We start from the raw sequence: 18,066 nt of genomic DNA, 5'->3' as shown, positions 1-18,066 counted from the left end.
AATTAAATGGGCACATAATTCATATACATGATATGTGGATATCATGTATGAATATATACATATCGTGACTGCCACATATGTAAATGTGAATTATTCCTCAATAAGTCTGTTTTAAAAAATAGATTTTATGTGATACTTCTGAGATAAAACAGCTACTTTCGCAAAGTCTAAAATAGGGAATCCCAACTGGTTCCTCTATTTTATTAGTAAGCAACATCAAGCTGACTATTCTCAATCAACATGACATAGATAAATGACATATATAAATTGTATAAAATAGCATTTTTAAAAAGATGGGGTCTTCCTATGTTGCCCAGGCTAGACGTAAACTCCTGGGCCCAAGGAATTCTCCTGCCTCAGCCTCCCAGATAGCTGGGACTGTAGGCACACATCAAAAAAATAGCATTCTTCTTTCTGTAATTATTAAATAAATCCATTTTAGCATGCACATTGTAAAACAAAAGTTGCTATTTTTCCTATATGCCCTGGAAACCTCTGGATACACAAATGGGTTGCAGTGGGCAATGTTAACTTTTAAAAGCCAACATTTTGGAGCAAAATATTATTTACACATTTCAGGAAAAGCACTAAAATAAACTAGCCTACTAGCAGTGGAAATTTACACTTCCTCCTAAAAAAATAAAACAACAACATATCCTTGAAGAGAAAAATACTGAACAAATAACCAGGGGGTTCTTTCTGATTATAACAACAAGAAAATACCATATAGAAAAAGGCAACCCCTTTTCTCATACATAATGGGTTTTTTAAATATGTGCAGAAGTTTACTGTGCAAAAATTTCCTAATAGATTCATATGTTCTGTTCCCTAGAAGCTGAAAAATATTATTAAAATCTCTCACTATACTTTGCCTTTTACTCACAAACCTTGGTTTTACTTTCGACATTTAATGCATGTTCTTTAAAATGTTATTTTCTTACAAGTGAATACGTAATAGACTAACTTACTGTCTGATTAGGGCTAATTATTTTCAACTTTGGGCATACATTCTGTCACTCATTTATTGATTCATTAAATATTTATTAAGCCAGACACAGTTATAAATGTTAATGTTACAGCAGTGAACAAAACAGACAAGGTTCATGCTGTCATGAAATTTATAGGAATTTGTATTCTAATGTGGGAAGACAATTTGAACATGAGTGATAATTCTGGTAGTGATAAGTGCTGTGAAGGAAATAAAGATTGAGTGCAGTGATTCATGCCTATAAACCCGGCACTTTGGGAGGCTGAGATGGGAGGATCACTTGAGCCCTGGAGTTCAAGACCAGCCTGGGCAACATAAAGAAACCCCCATCTCTACCAAAAAAAATTAAAAGTTTGCTGGGTGTGGTAGCTTACACCTGTGGTCCCAGCTACTTTAGAGGCTGGGGTGGGAGCATCTGCTTGAGATTGCTGGGAGGTCAGGGCTGCAGTGAGCCATGATCATGCCACTGCACTCCAGCCAAGTGACAGAGCAAGACCGTCAAAAAGAAAGAAAAGAAAAAAGAGAAAGAAAGAGAAAGGAAGGAAGGAAGGAAGGAAGGAAGGAAGGAAGGGAAGGAAGGAAGGAAGGAAGGAAGGAAGGAAGGAAAAGGAAAGGAAAGGAAAGGAAGAAAAGAGGGAGGGAGGGAAGGAAGGAAGGAAGGAAAAGATAGAGAGAAAAGGGAAAGAAGGGAAGAGAAGGAGGGAGGGAAGAAGGGAAGGGAAGGAAGGAGGGAAGAAGGGAAGGGAAGGAGGGAGGGGGAGAGGGAGTGGGGGGGGAGGGAGGAAGAGAGGGAGGGAGGGAGGAAAGGAAGGAAGGAAGGAAGGAGGGAGGGAAGGAAGGAAGGAAGGGAGAAAATATGTTACTGGGATGTGGAGTGACTAGGTAAAGGGGTTACCTATTTGGCATGATCACAGAAGTACTACCTGAGGCTGCATTGAGACAGGCACCTAAGCATAGAGAAAGCCACCCATGTGATTATCTGAGGAAAAGAGATTTCTAAATAGAGGGAATATCTAATGCAAAGGCCCTAAGGCAGAAGGGGTCTTGATCTATTTTTTAAAAAAGGAAAGAAAAAAATGGGAAAGAGCCCTGTGTCTAGATTATAGTAAATAATTGGAAAACATGATGTCAGAGAAATGGTAGGAGTCAGATCATAGAGTATTATAGACCATGATAGGAGGTTTAGTGATTATTCTCATTGCAATGGACAGTCATGTGGAAGGTTTTGAACAGAGAGAAGGGTATGATTAAAATTGTTAGTGATTATGTGGGCTATTGTGAAGAAGTGGACTATGGGGTTAAAAGTAGACCAAACCACTTATAAAACTTTGGCAGTAGTCTAGATGAAAAATGATGGTGGCTTGGATTGAGAAAACACAGTGATAGTGAATAATGATCAGATTCAAAACATATTTTAGAGGCATAGCTGACTGAATTTGCTCCTGGTTTAGATGTTGAGAAGATGGGATAAAGTAATAAATAATAAACCCTAGATTTTAGCCTGAGCAACTGAATGGATGATCATGCCATTAAATGTGTAACAGAGCAACAAATTTGTACTTAGAGATATGCAAATATGTAATTAATTTATTTCTGGCTCATCTGCTTTTTCTCACAAGCTGCTACTTACTGATTAGTGGAATGCAGTGGGGTTGGGGGGACAGATGGCAGCAGGCAAAGAGAAAATTTAAAATCCGATTCAGTTGAATGCTTAAACTTAATCTAATCATATAAAGTAGTAATTTCTTCAGGTGCTCAGACTTGAGTCCTTGACCTCTCTCTTTTACTCCTTTCCAACATTGAGTCTATGTGTCTTGTGATGGCAAGGATGAGGATGCCTTGGATATTGATGCAGTTGTTATTCATGCTAATTGGGACAGGGTAATCTTCCCTCACTGCCTATCCTGATGGTTTCTGGTGATGATGTTTGTGTCTAGTAATTTTCTTTCTTTCTTTTTTTTTTTTTTTTTTTTTTTTTTTTGGAGAAGAGGATTCCCTTGCTGAACTGGTCTCACATCAGGTCCCACTAATTTCTATAGATGTCTCTGAGGTCTGCTGTGGTCCTTATTCAGTACTAGCCAAGGAAACCTGCTCTTCAGCCCTTATTGTAGAGCTATATATTCCTAGAGTAGTGATCACTCTGTTCCTGCCACGAACTTCCCAGCTGTTTCTGAGTTGACATCTACATCATATAGGAATCGAAGAGTAGCTCAGGAAAATGTAACCATATGGTCTTCCTCATTTTGACTTTGTTGAGTAACCATATTGATGGGGCTACACACCAGGTGATATCTACAGAAGATACCTTTCCAAATTCCAAATGAGTAGTCGGGAACAAAGATCTCTCTCTGACAAAACTCAGAAAAGGGAAAATATGTCTCTCTCTCCTCCTTTGCCTTCCCACATTCTCCTGGAGCCAAAACAAACAAACAAAACCTCTGTGCTTATCTTTACTTCCCCTGTGTTATATTCTCATCCTTCTAACATCTAGTAAAAGCCTTATGGTAATACATGGAAAGTGTCTTTTCTATCACAGGACAGCTTTGTGTGCTAGGTGCTCCAGACTCAACTTGTGAAATGTTAAAAGTTGGAAACAAGGAAAATAGAAAAATATTATTTTAAGGCATTCAGCCTTTGGGCATACAGACACCTGAGGCTGAACAGGCAAAGTCCTCATATTCAAAGAGGCAAGAAAGAAAACCATTTTACTAATTTTCAAACTTTGCCTCATTACAGTGGAGGTGGGGAAGAGTAGGAGGAAAGCAGTTTAGGATTAACAGGAGGGATTTTGAGACTTTGGCTTTGGGTGCATAAAGTTTAAGACACCAAATAGAAATGCAAAGAGCTATCATTAGGTAGGGTAATCAGAAGGTCAGTGATGGAGTGAGAACAGGTGATATAATTTAGGAATCATTAGAATACAGATCTCTCAAAACCATACCATTAAATGGAAATTAATCAGTCTGCTCCTGAAAGACATTTGGGTAAACAATGAAATTAAAGCAGAAATCAAGAAATTCTTTGAAACTAATGAAAACCGTGATACAATATACAAAAATCTCTGGGATACAGCTAAAGCAGTGTTAAGAGGAAAGTTTATAGCACTAAATACCTACATTAAAAAGTTAGAAAAATATCTGATTAACAGCATAACATCGCACCTAGAGGAACTAGAAAAACAGGAGCAAAACAACCCAAAAGCTGAAATAACCAAAATCAGAGCTGAACTGAACAAAATGGAGATGAGAATAAAGCATACAAAAGATCAACAAAACCAAAACTTCATTTATTGAAAAACATACAAAAGATCAACAAAACCAAAACTTCATTTATTGAAAGAATAAATAAGATTTACAGACCACTAGCTAGACTAATAAAGAAAAACAGGGAGATGATCCAAATAAACACATTCAGAAATGACAAAGGGGATGTTACCATCAATACCACAGAAATACAAAAAACCTCAGAGACTGTTACGAACACCTCTCTGCACACGAACCAGAAAACCTAGAAGAAATTCGTAAATTCCTGGAAACATACATAAATTCCTGGAAACAGACTGAACCAGGAAGAAACTGAAACCCCGAACAGACCAATAATGAGTTCTGAAATTAAATCAGTAATTTAGAAACCTACCAACCAGAAAAAGCCTAGGATCAGATTGACAGCGTTATTCTACCAGAGATATAAAGAAGAGCTGGTACCAATCCTACTGAAACCATTCCAAAAAATTGAGTAGTAGGAATTCCTCCCTTATTCATTATATGAGGCCAGCATCATTCTGCTATACAACAAAAAGAGAAGACTTCAGGTCAATATCCCTGTTGAACATAGGTGCAAAAATCTGTAACAAAATACTAGCAAACTGAATTTAGCAGCACATCAAAAAGCTAATCCATCACGATCAAGTAGGCTTTATTCCTGGGATGCAAGATTGGTTCAACATATGCAAATTAACAAATGTGATTCATCACATAAATAGAACTAAAAACAAAAAACATGCAATCATCTCAATAGGTGCAGAAAAAGCTTTCAGTAAAATTCAACATGCCTTCATGTTAACCCTCAACAAACTTGACATTGAAAATACATACCTCAAAATAATAACTGTCATCTATGACAAAGCTACAGCCAATGTTATACCTAATAGGCAAAAGCTGGAAACATTCCCCTTGAGAGATGGAACTCTCACCACTCCTACTTAATATAGTACTGGAACTCTCAGTCAGAGCAATCAGACAAGAGAAAGAAATAAAAGGCATCCAAATAGGAGAAGAGGAAGTCAAACTCTTTGCAGATTATATGATTCTACACCTAGAAAACCCCATAGTCTCTGCTCAAAGGCTTCTAGATCTGATAAACAACTTCAGCAAAGTTTCAGAATACAAAATCAATGTACAAAAATTAATAGCATTTCTATACACCAATAACATCCCAGCTGAGAAACAAATCAAGAATTTAATGCCACTCATAATAGCCACAAAAAGAATAAAATACCTAGGAATATTTGGGAGGCCAAGGCAGGTGGATCACAAGGTTGAGAGATCAAGACCATCCTGGCCAACATGGTGAAACCCCTTCTCTACTAAAAATACAAAAATTAGCTGAGTGTGATGGTGCACATCTGTAGTCCTAGCTACTCAGGAGGCTGAGGCAGGAGAATCGCTTGAACCCAGCGGATGGAGGTTGCAGTGAGCCATGATCGCACCACTGCACTCCAGCCTGGTGACAGAGTGAGACTTTGTCTCAAAAAAAACAAAACAAAACAAAACAAAACCTAGGAGTGCAGTAACCAGGAAGGTGAAAGATCTCTACAATTAGAATTACAAGAAACTGCTGAAAGAAATCAGAGACAACACAACAAATGTAAAAACATTCTATGCTCATGGATAGGAAGAATCAATATTGTTTAAATGGCCATACTTCTCAAAAGCAATTTAAAGACTCAATGCCAGTCCTATCAGATTACGAAGAACATTTTTCACAGCATTAGCAAAAGCCATTCTGAAATTCTTATGGAACCAAAAAAGAGCCCAAATAGCCAAAGCAATCCTAAGCAAAAAGAATAAGGCTGGAGGCATCCTACTACCTGACTTCAAACTATACTACAAGTAACTAAAACAGCATTGTGCTGGTACAAAAACAGTTACACAGACCAATGAAACAGATTAGAGAACCCAGAAATAAAGCCACACAACTACAACTATCTGATCTTTGACAAAGCTGATAATAACAAGCAATGGGGAAAGTTTACCCTATTCAGTAGATGGTGCTGGGATAACTGGCTAGGCGTATGCAGAAGATTGAAACTGGACCCCTACCTTTTACCATATGCAAAAATCAATTTAAGATGGATTAAATACTGAAATGTAAAACCCAAAACTATAAAAACCTTAGAAGAGAACCTAGGGAATAGTATTCTGGACATCAGCCCTTGCAAAGACTTCATGACAAAGATTCCAAAAGCAATTGCATCAAAAACAAAACTTGACAGGTGAACCTAATTAAACTAAAGAGTTTCTGCACAGCAAAAGAAACTGTCAAAAGAGTAAACAGGCAACCTAAGGACAGGAGAAAATATTTGCAAATTATGCATCCAACAAAGGTCTAATATCCAGAATCTGTAAAGAACTTAAATCAATAAGCAAAAAATGAACAACCCCATTAAAAATGGGTAAAGGACTTGAACATACACTTCTCAAAAGAGACATACATGTGGCCATCAAGTATATGAAAAAATGCTCAATGTCACTAATCATTAGGGAAATGCAAATCAAAACCACAATGAGATACCATCTTATACCAGTCAGAATGGCTGTTATTAAAAAGTCAAAAAATAACAGATGCTGGTGAAGTTTCAGAGAAAAGCGAACACTTATACACAGCTAGTGGGAATGTAAATTAGCTCAGCTACTGTGGAAAATAGTCTGGAGATTTCTCAAAGAACTTAAAAAGAACTACCATTCGACCCAGCAATCCCATTACTGCGTATAAACCCAAAGGAATATAAACTGTTCTACCATAAAGATGCATGCACATTTATCTTCAGAGCAGCGCCATTCACAATAGCAAAGACGTGGAATCAACCTAGATCTCCATCAACAGTGGACTGGCTTAAAAAAAAAATGTGGTATGTATACATCATGGAATCCTATGCAGCCACAGAAAAAGAACAAGATCATGTCCTTAACAGCAACATGGATGCAGCTAGAGGCCATTATCCTAAGCAAATTAATGTGGGAACAGAAAACCAAATACCACATGTTCTCCATAAGTTGGAGCTAAACCTTGAATACACATGGACACAAAGAAGGGAGCAATTAACATTAGGGCCTGCTTGAGAGTGAAGGGTGGGAGGAGGGTGAGGATTGAAAAACTGCTTATCGGGTATTGTGCTGATTACCTAGGTAACAAAATTATCTGTATACCAAATCCATGTAACACATAATTTACCCACATAACAAACCTGCAAATGTGCCCCTTGAACCTAAAATAAAAGTTAGACAGAAAAAAAAAAAACCCATAATAACTGTGGTTACTGTGGCATGCATCTGTACTTCCAGTAACTCGAGAGACTGAGGTGAGTGAATTGCTTGTTCCTAGGAGTTCAAGTCCCGCCTGGGCATCATAGCAAGACAGTGTCTCTAAATACATAAATAAAAGTGATATACAAAAATAGGTTCCATTCTTTTTCACCAGCAACGAGCAGTTAGATATTTTAAAATGCAATTTCCAACACAATTAGCCACAAAATTAAGTATCTAGCAATACATCTAAACAAAATATTTATAAAAATGGTGTGGAAAATTTTTACAATTAAAGAAATTATAATCGTTTATTAAAGAACTAAATAAATTGACAGGTATTTTATATTCACGATAGGAAAACTCAATATTATAAAATTATCAATCTTCTAAATTAGTCAATACATTTAATACAATTTCAGTCAAAATCCTGATGGGATTTTTAATAAAACTTGATTGATAAAAAGTGATTTTAAGATTCGTGTGGAAAACCAAAGGGCCAACATTAAGACAACTTTAAAGGATAAGTTGTGCAGAGGTGGGATGGTTGTGGGGGAGGTGGAAGAGAGAACTTGACCTATCTAATATAACTTATTATTGAAGCTAGAGTAATTAAATTAGTGTCATACTCATTCACAAATAAACAAACAGACCAATGGAAACTGAAGATAACATAGAATCAGATATATTTTGAAACTTGATTTTTGACAAATTGATTATGCACTGCAGATCTATAAGGAAATGAACTATTTAATAAATGTTACTAGTACAATTGGTTATCCAAATGGAAAAAAAAAATACTCTCCCTCACACAAATGCGCACGTGCACGAACACACACAAACACATATCCTGCAAAATTAAATTCCAATTTGATTAAAGGCTTAACTGTTAAAATCAAAATCTTAAAACTCTTGGGAGAACATTTAAGATAATATTTTATGACCTTATAAGGAAAGGGCAAGCAGTAAAGAGTTCTTAAGACAAAACACTAAAAGAAACAAAGAAAATATTAATAACTTTGACTGCATTAAAATTGCAAACTTCTGTTAGCCCAAAGTCATAATAAACAAGGTGAGAAAATAAGATACAGGCTGGGAGAAGAGATTTGTGATATATAGAATGAAAAAATACAAGTATGTATAAACACATATACATGTAACTCAATAAGGACAGCCTTAATGGGCACAAGATAGGAACCAGAAATTCACATATAGATATAGATGTCCGATAACTTTACGAGTAGCTATTCATTTTTCCATAATAACCAATAACATAAATTGAAATGGTAATATCATTCTGCACCCATTTTAAGTCTCATACAATCAAGCATTACAGGAAATATGGAGTAAGTGGAACTTTTAAACATTGCCTTTGAGGATGTAAATTGGCAAAATCACTTTGGAGAACAGTTTGGCAAATATCTGGTATGCTTGAAGATGCATATATCCTAAAACCCAGCAGTTCAATTCCAGGGCACGTACCCTATAAAAACTCTTGACATGAGCACATAGAGACATGTACAGGGTGTTTATTCCAGCATTGTCTGTAATAGCAAAAGAAAACCACCAAAACTTTAGCCAATGGGGAAAAAATACTTAAGTTGTGGTTTGATAATAACATGGAATCCTGTAGCAGTTTTTTTTTTAAGTAAATGAATTAAAGACACAGTAATTTCAAAACAAAAATGTGTTAAAAAGAAGTTTCAGGAGAACACATAAAGTATGATACTGCTTTTTTTAAAATTTTTAAAGATGTAAAATAACTACGTATTGTTTGGGGATACAAATGGAGTAAAATTATTAAGAAATGTATGGGAACAATAAAATTCAAGACAATGGCTGCACCTGAGTAGGGAAAAAGGGTGATGAGTTTGGAAATTATGTGTTTAATGTGAGGCTTCAATTATATGTGTGTGTGTGTATATATATGTAGATATATATATGTAGATATATATATATACACACACACACATATACATACACATATATTGGTTCTATCTCTTAAAGTAGGTGGTAGGTAAATGGGCTTTCATTGTACCCTTTAGCATCTTTATGTGTACTTAAATATTGTGTAAGACACTTCTAATAAACAGCAGAGGTTAATAACTACTAACATATTTTGAGCTCATTATAAGTCTAGTTTTTCTAAACTTTCTAAACTTTACATGCATTCTCTCATTTGCTCTTAGTCTTTGAAGAGATTCTTTTATACCTCTTTAACAGGAATCTGAGGCCTTTAGAAATTAAATAATCTACCTATGGCCATATAGGTGTTAGGTGCCAGAGCCAGAATATGAAATGGGAGCAGTCTGACTTTTAAAAGCTCATACCTTTAATCTCTGTGAAGATTAATCAGCCTCTTTTTGAAAGGCCTCATTAACTTCAAAGAATTCTTCATGCTAGTGCAACTACCATTTCTACCTCTGGATGCAGCTATAACTACAGCAATAGAGCACAACAGCTTTGGCCTTTAAATTCAGTGATTTTCTGAAGCTAGAAGAGCATTTGCTCAGGAGCACAGGGTATGAGTCATTTCCTTAGGTATCTGTTTATTCGTTCAACAAATATTTATCTAGAGCCTACATAGCACAGTGGTAAACCACAAGTTATTTCTTGTCTACATCATTTTTGCAGTTTGCCAAGCTTTTGGGACACAAATTTGAGATTTCCATTTTCATTTCCAGCGAAGGCAGGGAATGTTGTGATTAATTATTAGCCATTTTAGAACTTGCGACCTGGCTTACTGTGGAACTCACTTAAGCCTAACCATTGTTTACCTGAAAATTCACATGGTACCCCACCTTCACTAAAAAAAAAAAAAAAAAAAAAAAAAAAAAAAAAAAAAAAAAAAAAAAAAAAAAGGTATCTTGAAAAATTTTAATCTACTTCTAGCTAAACAAAGGACAAATGGAAATGAAAATATTATTTTTAAGTTTTATGTGATTACCTCCTTTTTCTCTCTGTATTTCCTTTTTTTTCCCCCACAGATCGAAGAATATCTCTTTAACTCTTTCTACTCCAGTGAGATTTTGAGATGTTCCTTGACCACGTATTAGATGCCTTGAAATTTTCCTTGACCATGTACTACATGTATTTTATGCTCTGTACTTCCTTTTGTATGTGTGTGGAGACTTCATTGGATAGGCAGGAGTTCTGTACTTTCCACAAGATGCTGAGCTCCCAGTAGCTGATAGCAATGCTGAAATTGATGCATTGGGGTTTATACTTGTTTATGTTTGTTAAACATTTTTTACAACCTGTGACGTAGAAGGCATGGGTTAACTTTAATTACATTCTCTGTAATTAAAATGGGTATACTGAATTTAAGTAAGGTTTCACCTAGAATAATGAACAGTGTAATTACGACTGTCTTGGCCAGTTTGTGCATGTGAACTTTATAGCTAATAACAGCTGTGCGTCTAAGTCATTGTGACCTCTTTTTAAATGATGCAAACCTAATAATGTGAAAAGTAGCCCTCATTTTTACTTCTTGTCCAATCCAATCCAGTGATTATCTGATAGAAGTATTCAAATACTCCATCTCATCTTTTCTTTAATCATTTATTTCCTTTTTTATATTGAATATTTTAGGGACCTGAAGGAATTGTGGGAATTCCAGGGCAAAGAGGTCGTCTAGGAAAAAAGGTAATTTTTTACATTTTCTTATGCAGGTTTTCTTTCTTCTGATGTATCCAGAGCTCCATAGACTGCTGTAATGTTTTTATTTGGACTAGATAGTAAAGTGGTAAATAATTATACATGTTGCTTTAAAAGATACATTTATATAAATTAATATTTAATTTCAGTTAGGAGTGCTTATTATCTTGATTATTTGAAGGCAAATTTTCCATTTTGTAGTTTGTAGAAAATCTTGGCTTTTCTTTCTTTCTCTTGTTTTCCAGAAATTCTTTTAGTAGACCATGGGCAAGAAGAAAGATAAAAGGAAAATACTATACCATTTGTGCTATTCAATAATAATTTTAGTAAAGTATTTGAGGGAAAAGAATGTAACTATAATTATTTGTTGTTAATGTGTTTTTCTAAGTTGATTTTATTTTTTCCAAATATTAAGAACTTCAAATCAAGAATATTTTTATTTGCTTACTTTATTTTTTACTAATAATTGGTTGTATTTATAAAATTTTAATGCATTATAATGAAAATTTGTATTTATATAAATATAGACTCAATAGTCTATTCAAATATTGATGAAACATAAAATGGTTTTCCCGTTGGACTATGACAGTTTTGAATTATTTATTGTAATTAACTTCAAGTCACACATATTTTGATTTTCAGAATCCAATTCTAGCATTTCTGCTGATATATACCTAGTCAGTCTTTCTCAGAATTTTTAGACAGTAGATAGGGATAATAAATAATGAAGAGAAACTAATGAGGTAATGTTTAATTGCCATTCTTATCTATTAAAAATAATTTCAATATTGAAGTTTTTTTCATCATATAGAGTGTTATGTCTAAAATCAACATTAATAGTGAGACAGTGCAAGTCTTTGTATAACAACAACCTGCACCACTGGAAAAATAAAATAAAGCCTCTTAACTGTTATAAATCCCAAAAATTTCCTATCCAACTGCGTTCACAGTAGTTTTTCTTTGTGTCTTCTTGCTTATTAGTAATAGAACAGGTTGGTTCTCACTTAAGAAATGAAAAATAACACAGTGTTGTTTAAGAGCAGCTGTATTTTGGTGCTAAAGAAAGGTCAGTTTGTCGGTGGGGTGTGGTGGCTCACACCTGTAATCCCAGCACTTTGGGAAGCCAAGGTGGAAGGATCACTTGAGGTCAGGAGATCGAAACCAGCCTGGCCAACATGGTGAAACCCTGTCTCTACTAAAAATACAGAAAAATTAGCCAGGCGTGGTGGCGGGCGCCTGTAATCCCAGCTACTTGGGAGGCTGAGGCAGGAGAGTTGCTTGAACTTGGGGGGCAGAGGTTGCAGTGAGCCGAGATCACACCACTGCACTCCAGCCTAGGTGATAGAGTGAGACTGAGTCTCAAAAAAAAAACAACAAAAAAAAAGAAAGGTCAGTTTGTCTAATAGAAAGCAGAAGACAGTTAGTTTTCAGAAAGATGTAAAATGATGTAAAAATGATTACATCATTTTTACATGATGTAAAAATGTTACAAGATTTTTCAAGGTGCACTCCAGGCCAATGAGTGATGATCCTGAATGTACAGAACTGCACACTGGAGCTCTTTTTGTATTGAACAGACCTTTTTGCATTGAAATTCTCTATAGAAACAGACTTTTCAAAGACCTTATTATTTCTTATAGTAACAATACATACATGCATATTTACATACATATATAGCAAAATTCAAAAGTTAAAAAAAATGGTTATTTGGAATTCAGCATGAGCACCAGATACCCCCTGCTTGTTTGGTCAAAAATTTTTTTTATCTTTTTCCAAAATTACTTTTATTTTTTAAAATAACTTATGTGGTGATGGCATGTTATTATTGTTAGTGGTGGTCTGTAATACTGTTAACTAAATATTCCTCAGGAGCTATTCAGGAATATGATATAGTTAATTAATCTAAGTATAAATTTTTTTCTTATGTTTCTCTCTTAATAATGTCTTCCACAGGGTGATAAAGGACAAATAGGACCCACAGGAGAAGTTGGAAGCAGAGGTTATCCTGGAAAAATTGGGAAAAGTGGTCCTAAGGGTGCCAGAGGAACTAGAGGTGCTGTGGTCAGTATTTGATTTGCTTCCAGAAGTGAGTCACTGTGGATGGGAAAGAAATGTATCCATGCCCTTAAAGTTTCATCCCTTGATTAGCTTTACAGAGAAGGCAATAGTCCCATTGAAAATAATCTACCTCCATGGGATGTGGAGAATTGTAAGCATTCCACAGTACTTAAATGGCTTAGTGGTTTCTGGACATGAAAAAGGAAAGAGAAAAAAAAATGAAAATGGAAATAAAATATGAAATGAGGTTTTAAAAAATAAGATTATAACTCCTAACCAAAGTAGGAAATTTTATATGGCCAGCACTTAAAATTGGGATTTAGTATCTGTATAAAACTATGCTGTCATGGTTGACAAATTGCTTTGAAAATCAGGTTTACTTGAAATGGATTTTCTTTCTCTGGTTGGAAACAAATCTGCTTTATCTGGATATTATTTTTCTAACCAATTGTGATAAATCTATCATCTAATTTTATCTTCAATCTTTCTCAGGAACTTTGCATGATGTTAGGAACAAGTATAGCATGATACTTATGAACTCATATATTAGCTGAATTATATTGCAAATATATTTAGACCTGTTCTGAAAGTCACAGCATGAAAGAGATGCAAAATATTTAAAAGATTATCTAATTGAGTCTTCTGTTTCATAAGCTTTTTTACAAAATGCGTGTGTATTTCCATTTAGTGTAGTCTCCATTTAAATGTCACAAGTACTAGACTTCACTAAGGCTTTTTAGAGATCATTGCATAATCCATTTGTTGTCTGAGGAAAGTTTGCCTCAGGCTCATTTTCGGTATTCCATTCCTTACTGTGATCTAGGCCTTTCTTACTTTCTTTTATTTAAATTACTATCATTTCTCTCTCTTTGACCTGTGTACAAAAACATTTTATAATGTTATTAATTTTTAAATTTGACATGTTCCCAACTTACCTTCCCAAGAGGTTTCACCAAATTTACACTCCCACCATCAACATTTCATATCACTTCTTTTGATGTTTGCCAATCTGATAAGTGAGAATGTGTATTGCATTTTTTCTTTCTATTTACACTTTCCCAGTTGCACTTTTTTCTTTATGGAAGTTGCTTGTTCATGTATACTGCACATTGAATTGTTGCCTTTTTCTTATTGATTTGCAATCACTCCTTATATACTTAAAAAATTAATACATTTTTGTTAAATATGTTACAAAATATATTACAAATGTTTTCCTTTCTGTAATTTATCTTTTAATTTTGTATATCCTTTGCTGTATAGATCATTTTAATTTTTATATGGTCAAACTTGTCGGTCTTTTCCCTTGTAGTTTCTGTGTTTTATTTTACTAGAAATGCCTTCCCTACCTAAAGGATCTAAGAATATTCTTCCATATTCTTCTAATACTTTTATAACTTTATTTTTACCCTTAACTCTTTAAGACATATGGAGGTTTTTATGGATTTTTGTGGGGTTTTTTTCATGTAAGGTGTATAAGACTAATTTTATTTTTTCCAAACTTACAGACAGTTGTTCCACTTCCATTTATTGAGTGGTCAGCCTGTTTTCTGCTTTTTTGAAATGCTACTCTTACCATAAACTGAATTCTCAAATATTCATTGGTCTGTTCTTATTCTACTTTATTCTCTGAATCTAGTAGTCTATTTCTGGGTCAATACCACGCCATTTTACTTACTGTACTATTGTGATACTTTCTGTTAGGGCAAATACTTCATAATTCATTTTACAAGAATGTTTGGTTCTTGCTATGATCTCCTCTGTCTTTTTTCTGTTTTGTTTTGTTTTGATCTCCTCTTTCATGTGAACTTTCAATTTCTTCAATGCTGAATCCTTCTATAAACACCTTATGTCTTTTTATTTACTCATATCTGCTTACATATTCATCAATAAAATATTTCCCTTATCTCTGTTCTTTAATCTTTCTTGTTAAGTTTATTCTTAGTATTTTTGTTTTTTGTTTTGTTTTTGTTTTGCTTTGCTTTTGAGTTTTATTCTCAGTGTTAATATAATCCTTTTTCTGTTACATCAACTTAGTGGTGCTGTTGGTGCCATTATATTTTGATCTTATATCCACTTTAGCGAATGTAGATGATTCTCATAGGGATTCTTTAGGTAAATAATATTGCCTCCCCTTATTTGCTTGTCTGAATTGCTACATTGGTTAGAACTTCTACTATAGCAGTGAATAGAAGTCATGATGAAGAAAACCTTGTCTTTTGGGCCTGTCTTTAGTGAAAATGCTTCTAATGCTTATAATGTCAAGTATTGTTTACAGTTGTTTTTTAGATATACCATTTATTTGTTTAAAGAAATTTCTTTTCGTTCTTAAATGAGAGTTTTGACCAAGAGTAGATGTTGAATTTTATCAAATCCTTTTACAGTATTTGTTTAGATAATCCCATGCTTTCTCTCCTTTGTTTGTAAATATAAGAAAATTCATTAGTAGATTTCCAAAAGTTGAATCACCCATGAGTTCCTAGGATAAATCTGAAGTATAATTATATTATTATTTTAATGCAAATGGATTTCATTTTTTAACATTTTATTTAAGAGTTTTATTTTAGCTTATTGAATTTAGTTTACCTTAAAAGTTTTACATTTGTATTTGTAAGCAAAGTAGGCCTATTTATTCATTCCATCGTTCTTCATTCCATCTTTTTTTTAATGTTTACTATCACTAATTGGATTTAGGTATAAGTGTTAAACAAGTCATATAAAATGGGTTGGTAAATTTTTCGTATTTTTCTGTGCTCTGTAACAGTATGGGACATAGATATTGTGTCTGTTCTTCAAAGGTTTTATGAAACTTGCTATTAAAACAATCTGAGCCAATTGTTATTTTATTAGCAGTAGATCTTTGGCTTTCTTTTCAAATTTTGTATCTTCTGGAATAAATTTTTGAAATTTTTCTTAAAAATTATTTATTTCATCTAGATTTTCATATTTAGTAAGTGAAACTTGAAATTACTGTTTTCTTATAATTAAATGTTTTTCCTGTGGTTATGTCCTTCTTGTTTCTAATGTTGTTTTATCATGTCTGCTCTTTACTGTGATCAGATTTGCCAAATGTTTTGCTATTTTATTAGTCAGTTCAAAGTGTCTACTTGGTTTTTCACTCAACTTTTAAAAATGGTTTTCTGATTCGCTAATTTATGCTTTAATATTAATCTCTTCTTGAATTAAATGTCTGGCCCATTTATGTAATTTATTTAATAAATACATTATGAAGCTACCTGTTTCCTTTTGAGTGCCACTTTGGCCATATTCCCATATTTTTATGTTTGTGTTTTTACCATCATTTACTTATGAATAGCTTGCAATTTCAGATTTTATTTTCTTCTAAATAAGAGTTATCTTAAAGGATCTTTCTTTTTAAGTAGATTTTTAATTTTTATTGCTCATTTTTAATTACATTGCATTATAGCCAGAGGATGTGACCTATATGATTTCTGCTTTGAGGAAATTTACTAAAATCTTCTTTGAGGCCTAATATACTCAAGTTTTGTCAAAAGATTATGCATTCCTTTTTCTCTCTTCTTTTCTTTCTTTCTTTTTGTTTTTTGGGGCTAATAAACAGTCCTAAGTATTTCTGTTAAATCAAGTTGTTAGCTAAGCTACTTAAATCCTTATAGCTTTCTTACTGCTTTTCTTCCTTGCTATTTGAGTCATTGATTTCTCAAAACAGAGTTTGAGGTCTGCTTATCATGTTTTCTACCCGCTTATTTTTGGAAGGCTACATATTTTGCATACATATTTTAGGTACATAAAGGTTTATTTTTTCTTTTATGAATTGCACATTTTATTTCTTGTTATATTGGCTTTAGAGTCACTTGGAGTCAGCAGCAGTCTTTAGCATTGCCTGCTTTTTGCGCAACAGTTTCCACACTCATTCACTTATCTTCTAGGCAAATGCTACCATCAGTTACCCAGCACAAGTAGAATAGGAATACCTGACTCCTTTCCCCAGTTAGTCACCTGAACCTATCTTGCCCCTTCAATGTCTTGATTTCGGCATTTGAAATTTCCTTGAGACTATTTGGACATCTGCAACAATTTTTTTCTTTGCATATTTTCAGTCCTAATTTTCTGTCTCAGATTACAAAATTTTGGTCCACTGATGATGTTTACTTATTTTCCAGTATTGTTATTACAAATAAATACCTTTATTTTCTCTCTCTCTTTTTTGTTGAATGGGACTATTGAAACAAGCATATGTCATTCAGCCATCTTGAGCTAATGAATAGTGAGTAGTTACATTCTATTCTAGATTATTCACCTAGGTAATGGCTGAATTCTTATTAATGTTTTAAAATTAATTTTGTGCAGTTCCTTTTTTAGACTGAAACTTGTTCTTAACTGAATGAGTCTAAATTTACTGATCAATGGTTAATAGTTGCAATGTGAACTTTTTTAGAGCTGGGACTTTAAAGAAATCATCAAATACAGTGAAGCAGTACGATTAAATGGGAAATACTATATATGCAGAATCAAGAGACTTAGTTCTAGTATGATATTTGGCAAGTCACATACCTATTCTGTGCCTTAATTTTCTCATCTTCTATTTGTTTTGAGAGTCAAATAGGAGAGTCAATATGGAATCTTTTTGATAATATGAAATATAGGACTTCTTCTGGTTTTTTGTTTTTTTTTTTTTTTTTTTTTACTTTTTCAGTTGAGCAATCTATTCAGTAGGCTAAGGGCATTTGCTGATTAGTCTTTATAGATGGTTTCACCATCTACAAAAATATTGATAAATAGAGTAACTATTACATGTACGTTGTCAACCATTTCTCTTTTAATAACTTTGACCAGGACTAAAACCATATTCATCAAAGCATC

At 33.8% G+C, this 18,066-nt stretch overlaps 1 protein-coding gene across 4 annotated transcripts in view; it reads left to right on the top strand.

The window, feature by feature from the left end:
- Window positions 1-18,066, top strand: part of COL24A1 (collagen type XXIV alpha 1 chain) — a 392,042-nt gene that overhangs the window by 277,269 nt on the left and 96,707 nt on the right. For all 4 annotated transcript variants that reach the window (XR_007721823.1, XM_050772561.1, XM_050772480.1 and 1 more), the window contains exons 39-40: window positions 11,104-11,157; window positions 13,123-13,230. Coding sequence is in view for 3 of the 4 variants with exons in the window: in XM_050772561.1 (XP_050628518.1) it covers window positions 11,104-11,157; window positions 13,123-13,230 (162 nt within the window). In the remaining variant the exon portion in view is untranslated. The remainder of the gene's footprint in view (window positions 1-11,103; window positions 11,158-13,122; window positions 13,231-18,066) is intronic.

Source organism: Macaca thibetana, chromosome 1, assembly GCF_024542745.1.
Source record: "Macaca thibetana thibetana isolate TM-01 chromosome 1, ASM2454274v1, whole genome shotgun sequence".
In the NCBI taxonomy this organism is placed as follows: domain Eukaryota; kingdom Metazoa; phylum Chordata; class Mammalia; order Primates; family Cercopithecidae; genus Macaca; species Macaca thibetana.
This window is presented reverse-complemented; position numbering and strand designations above follow the sequence as displayed.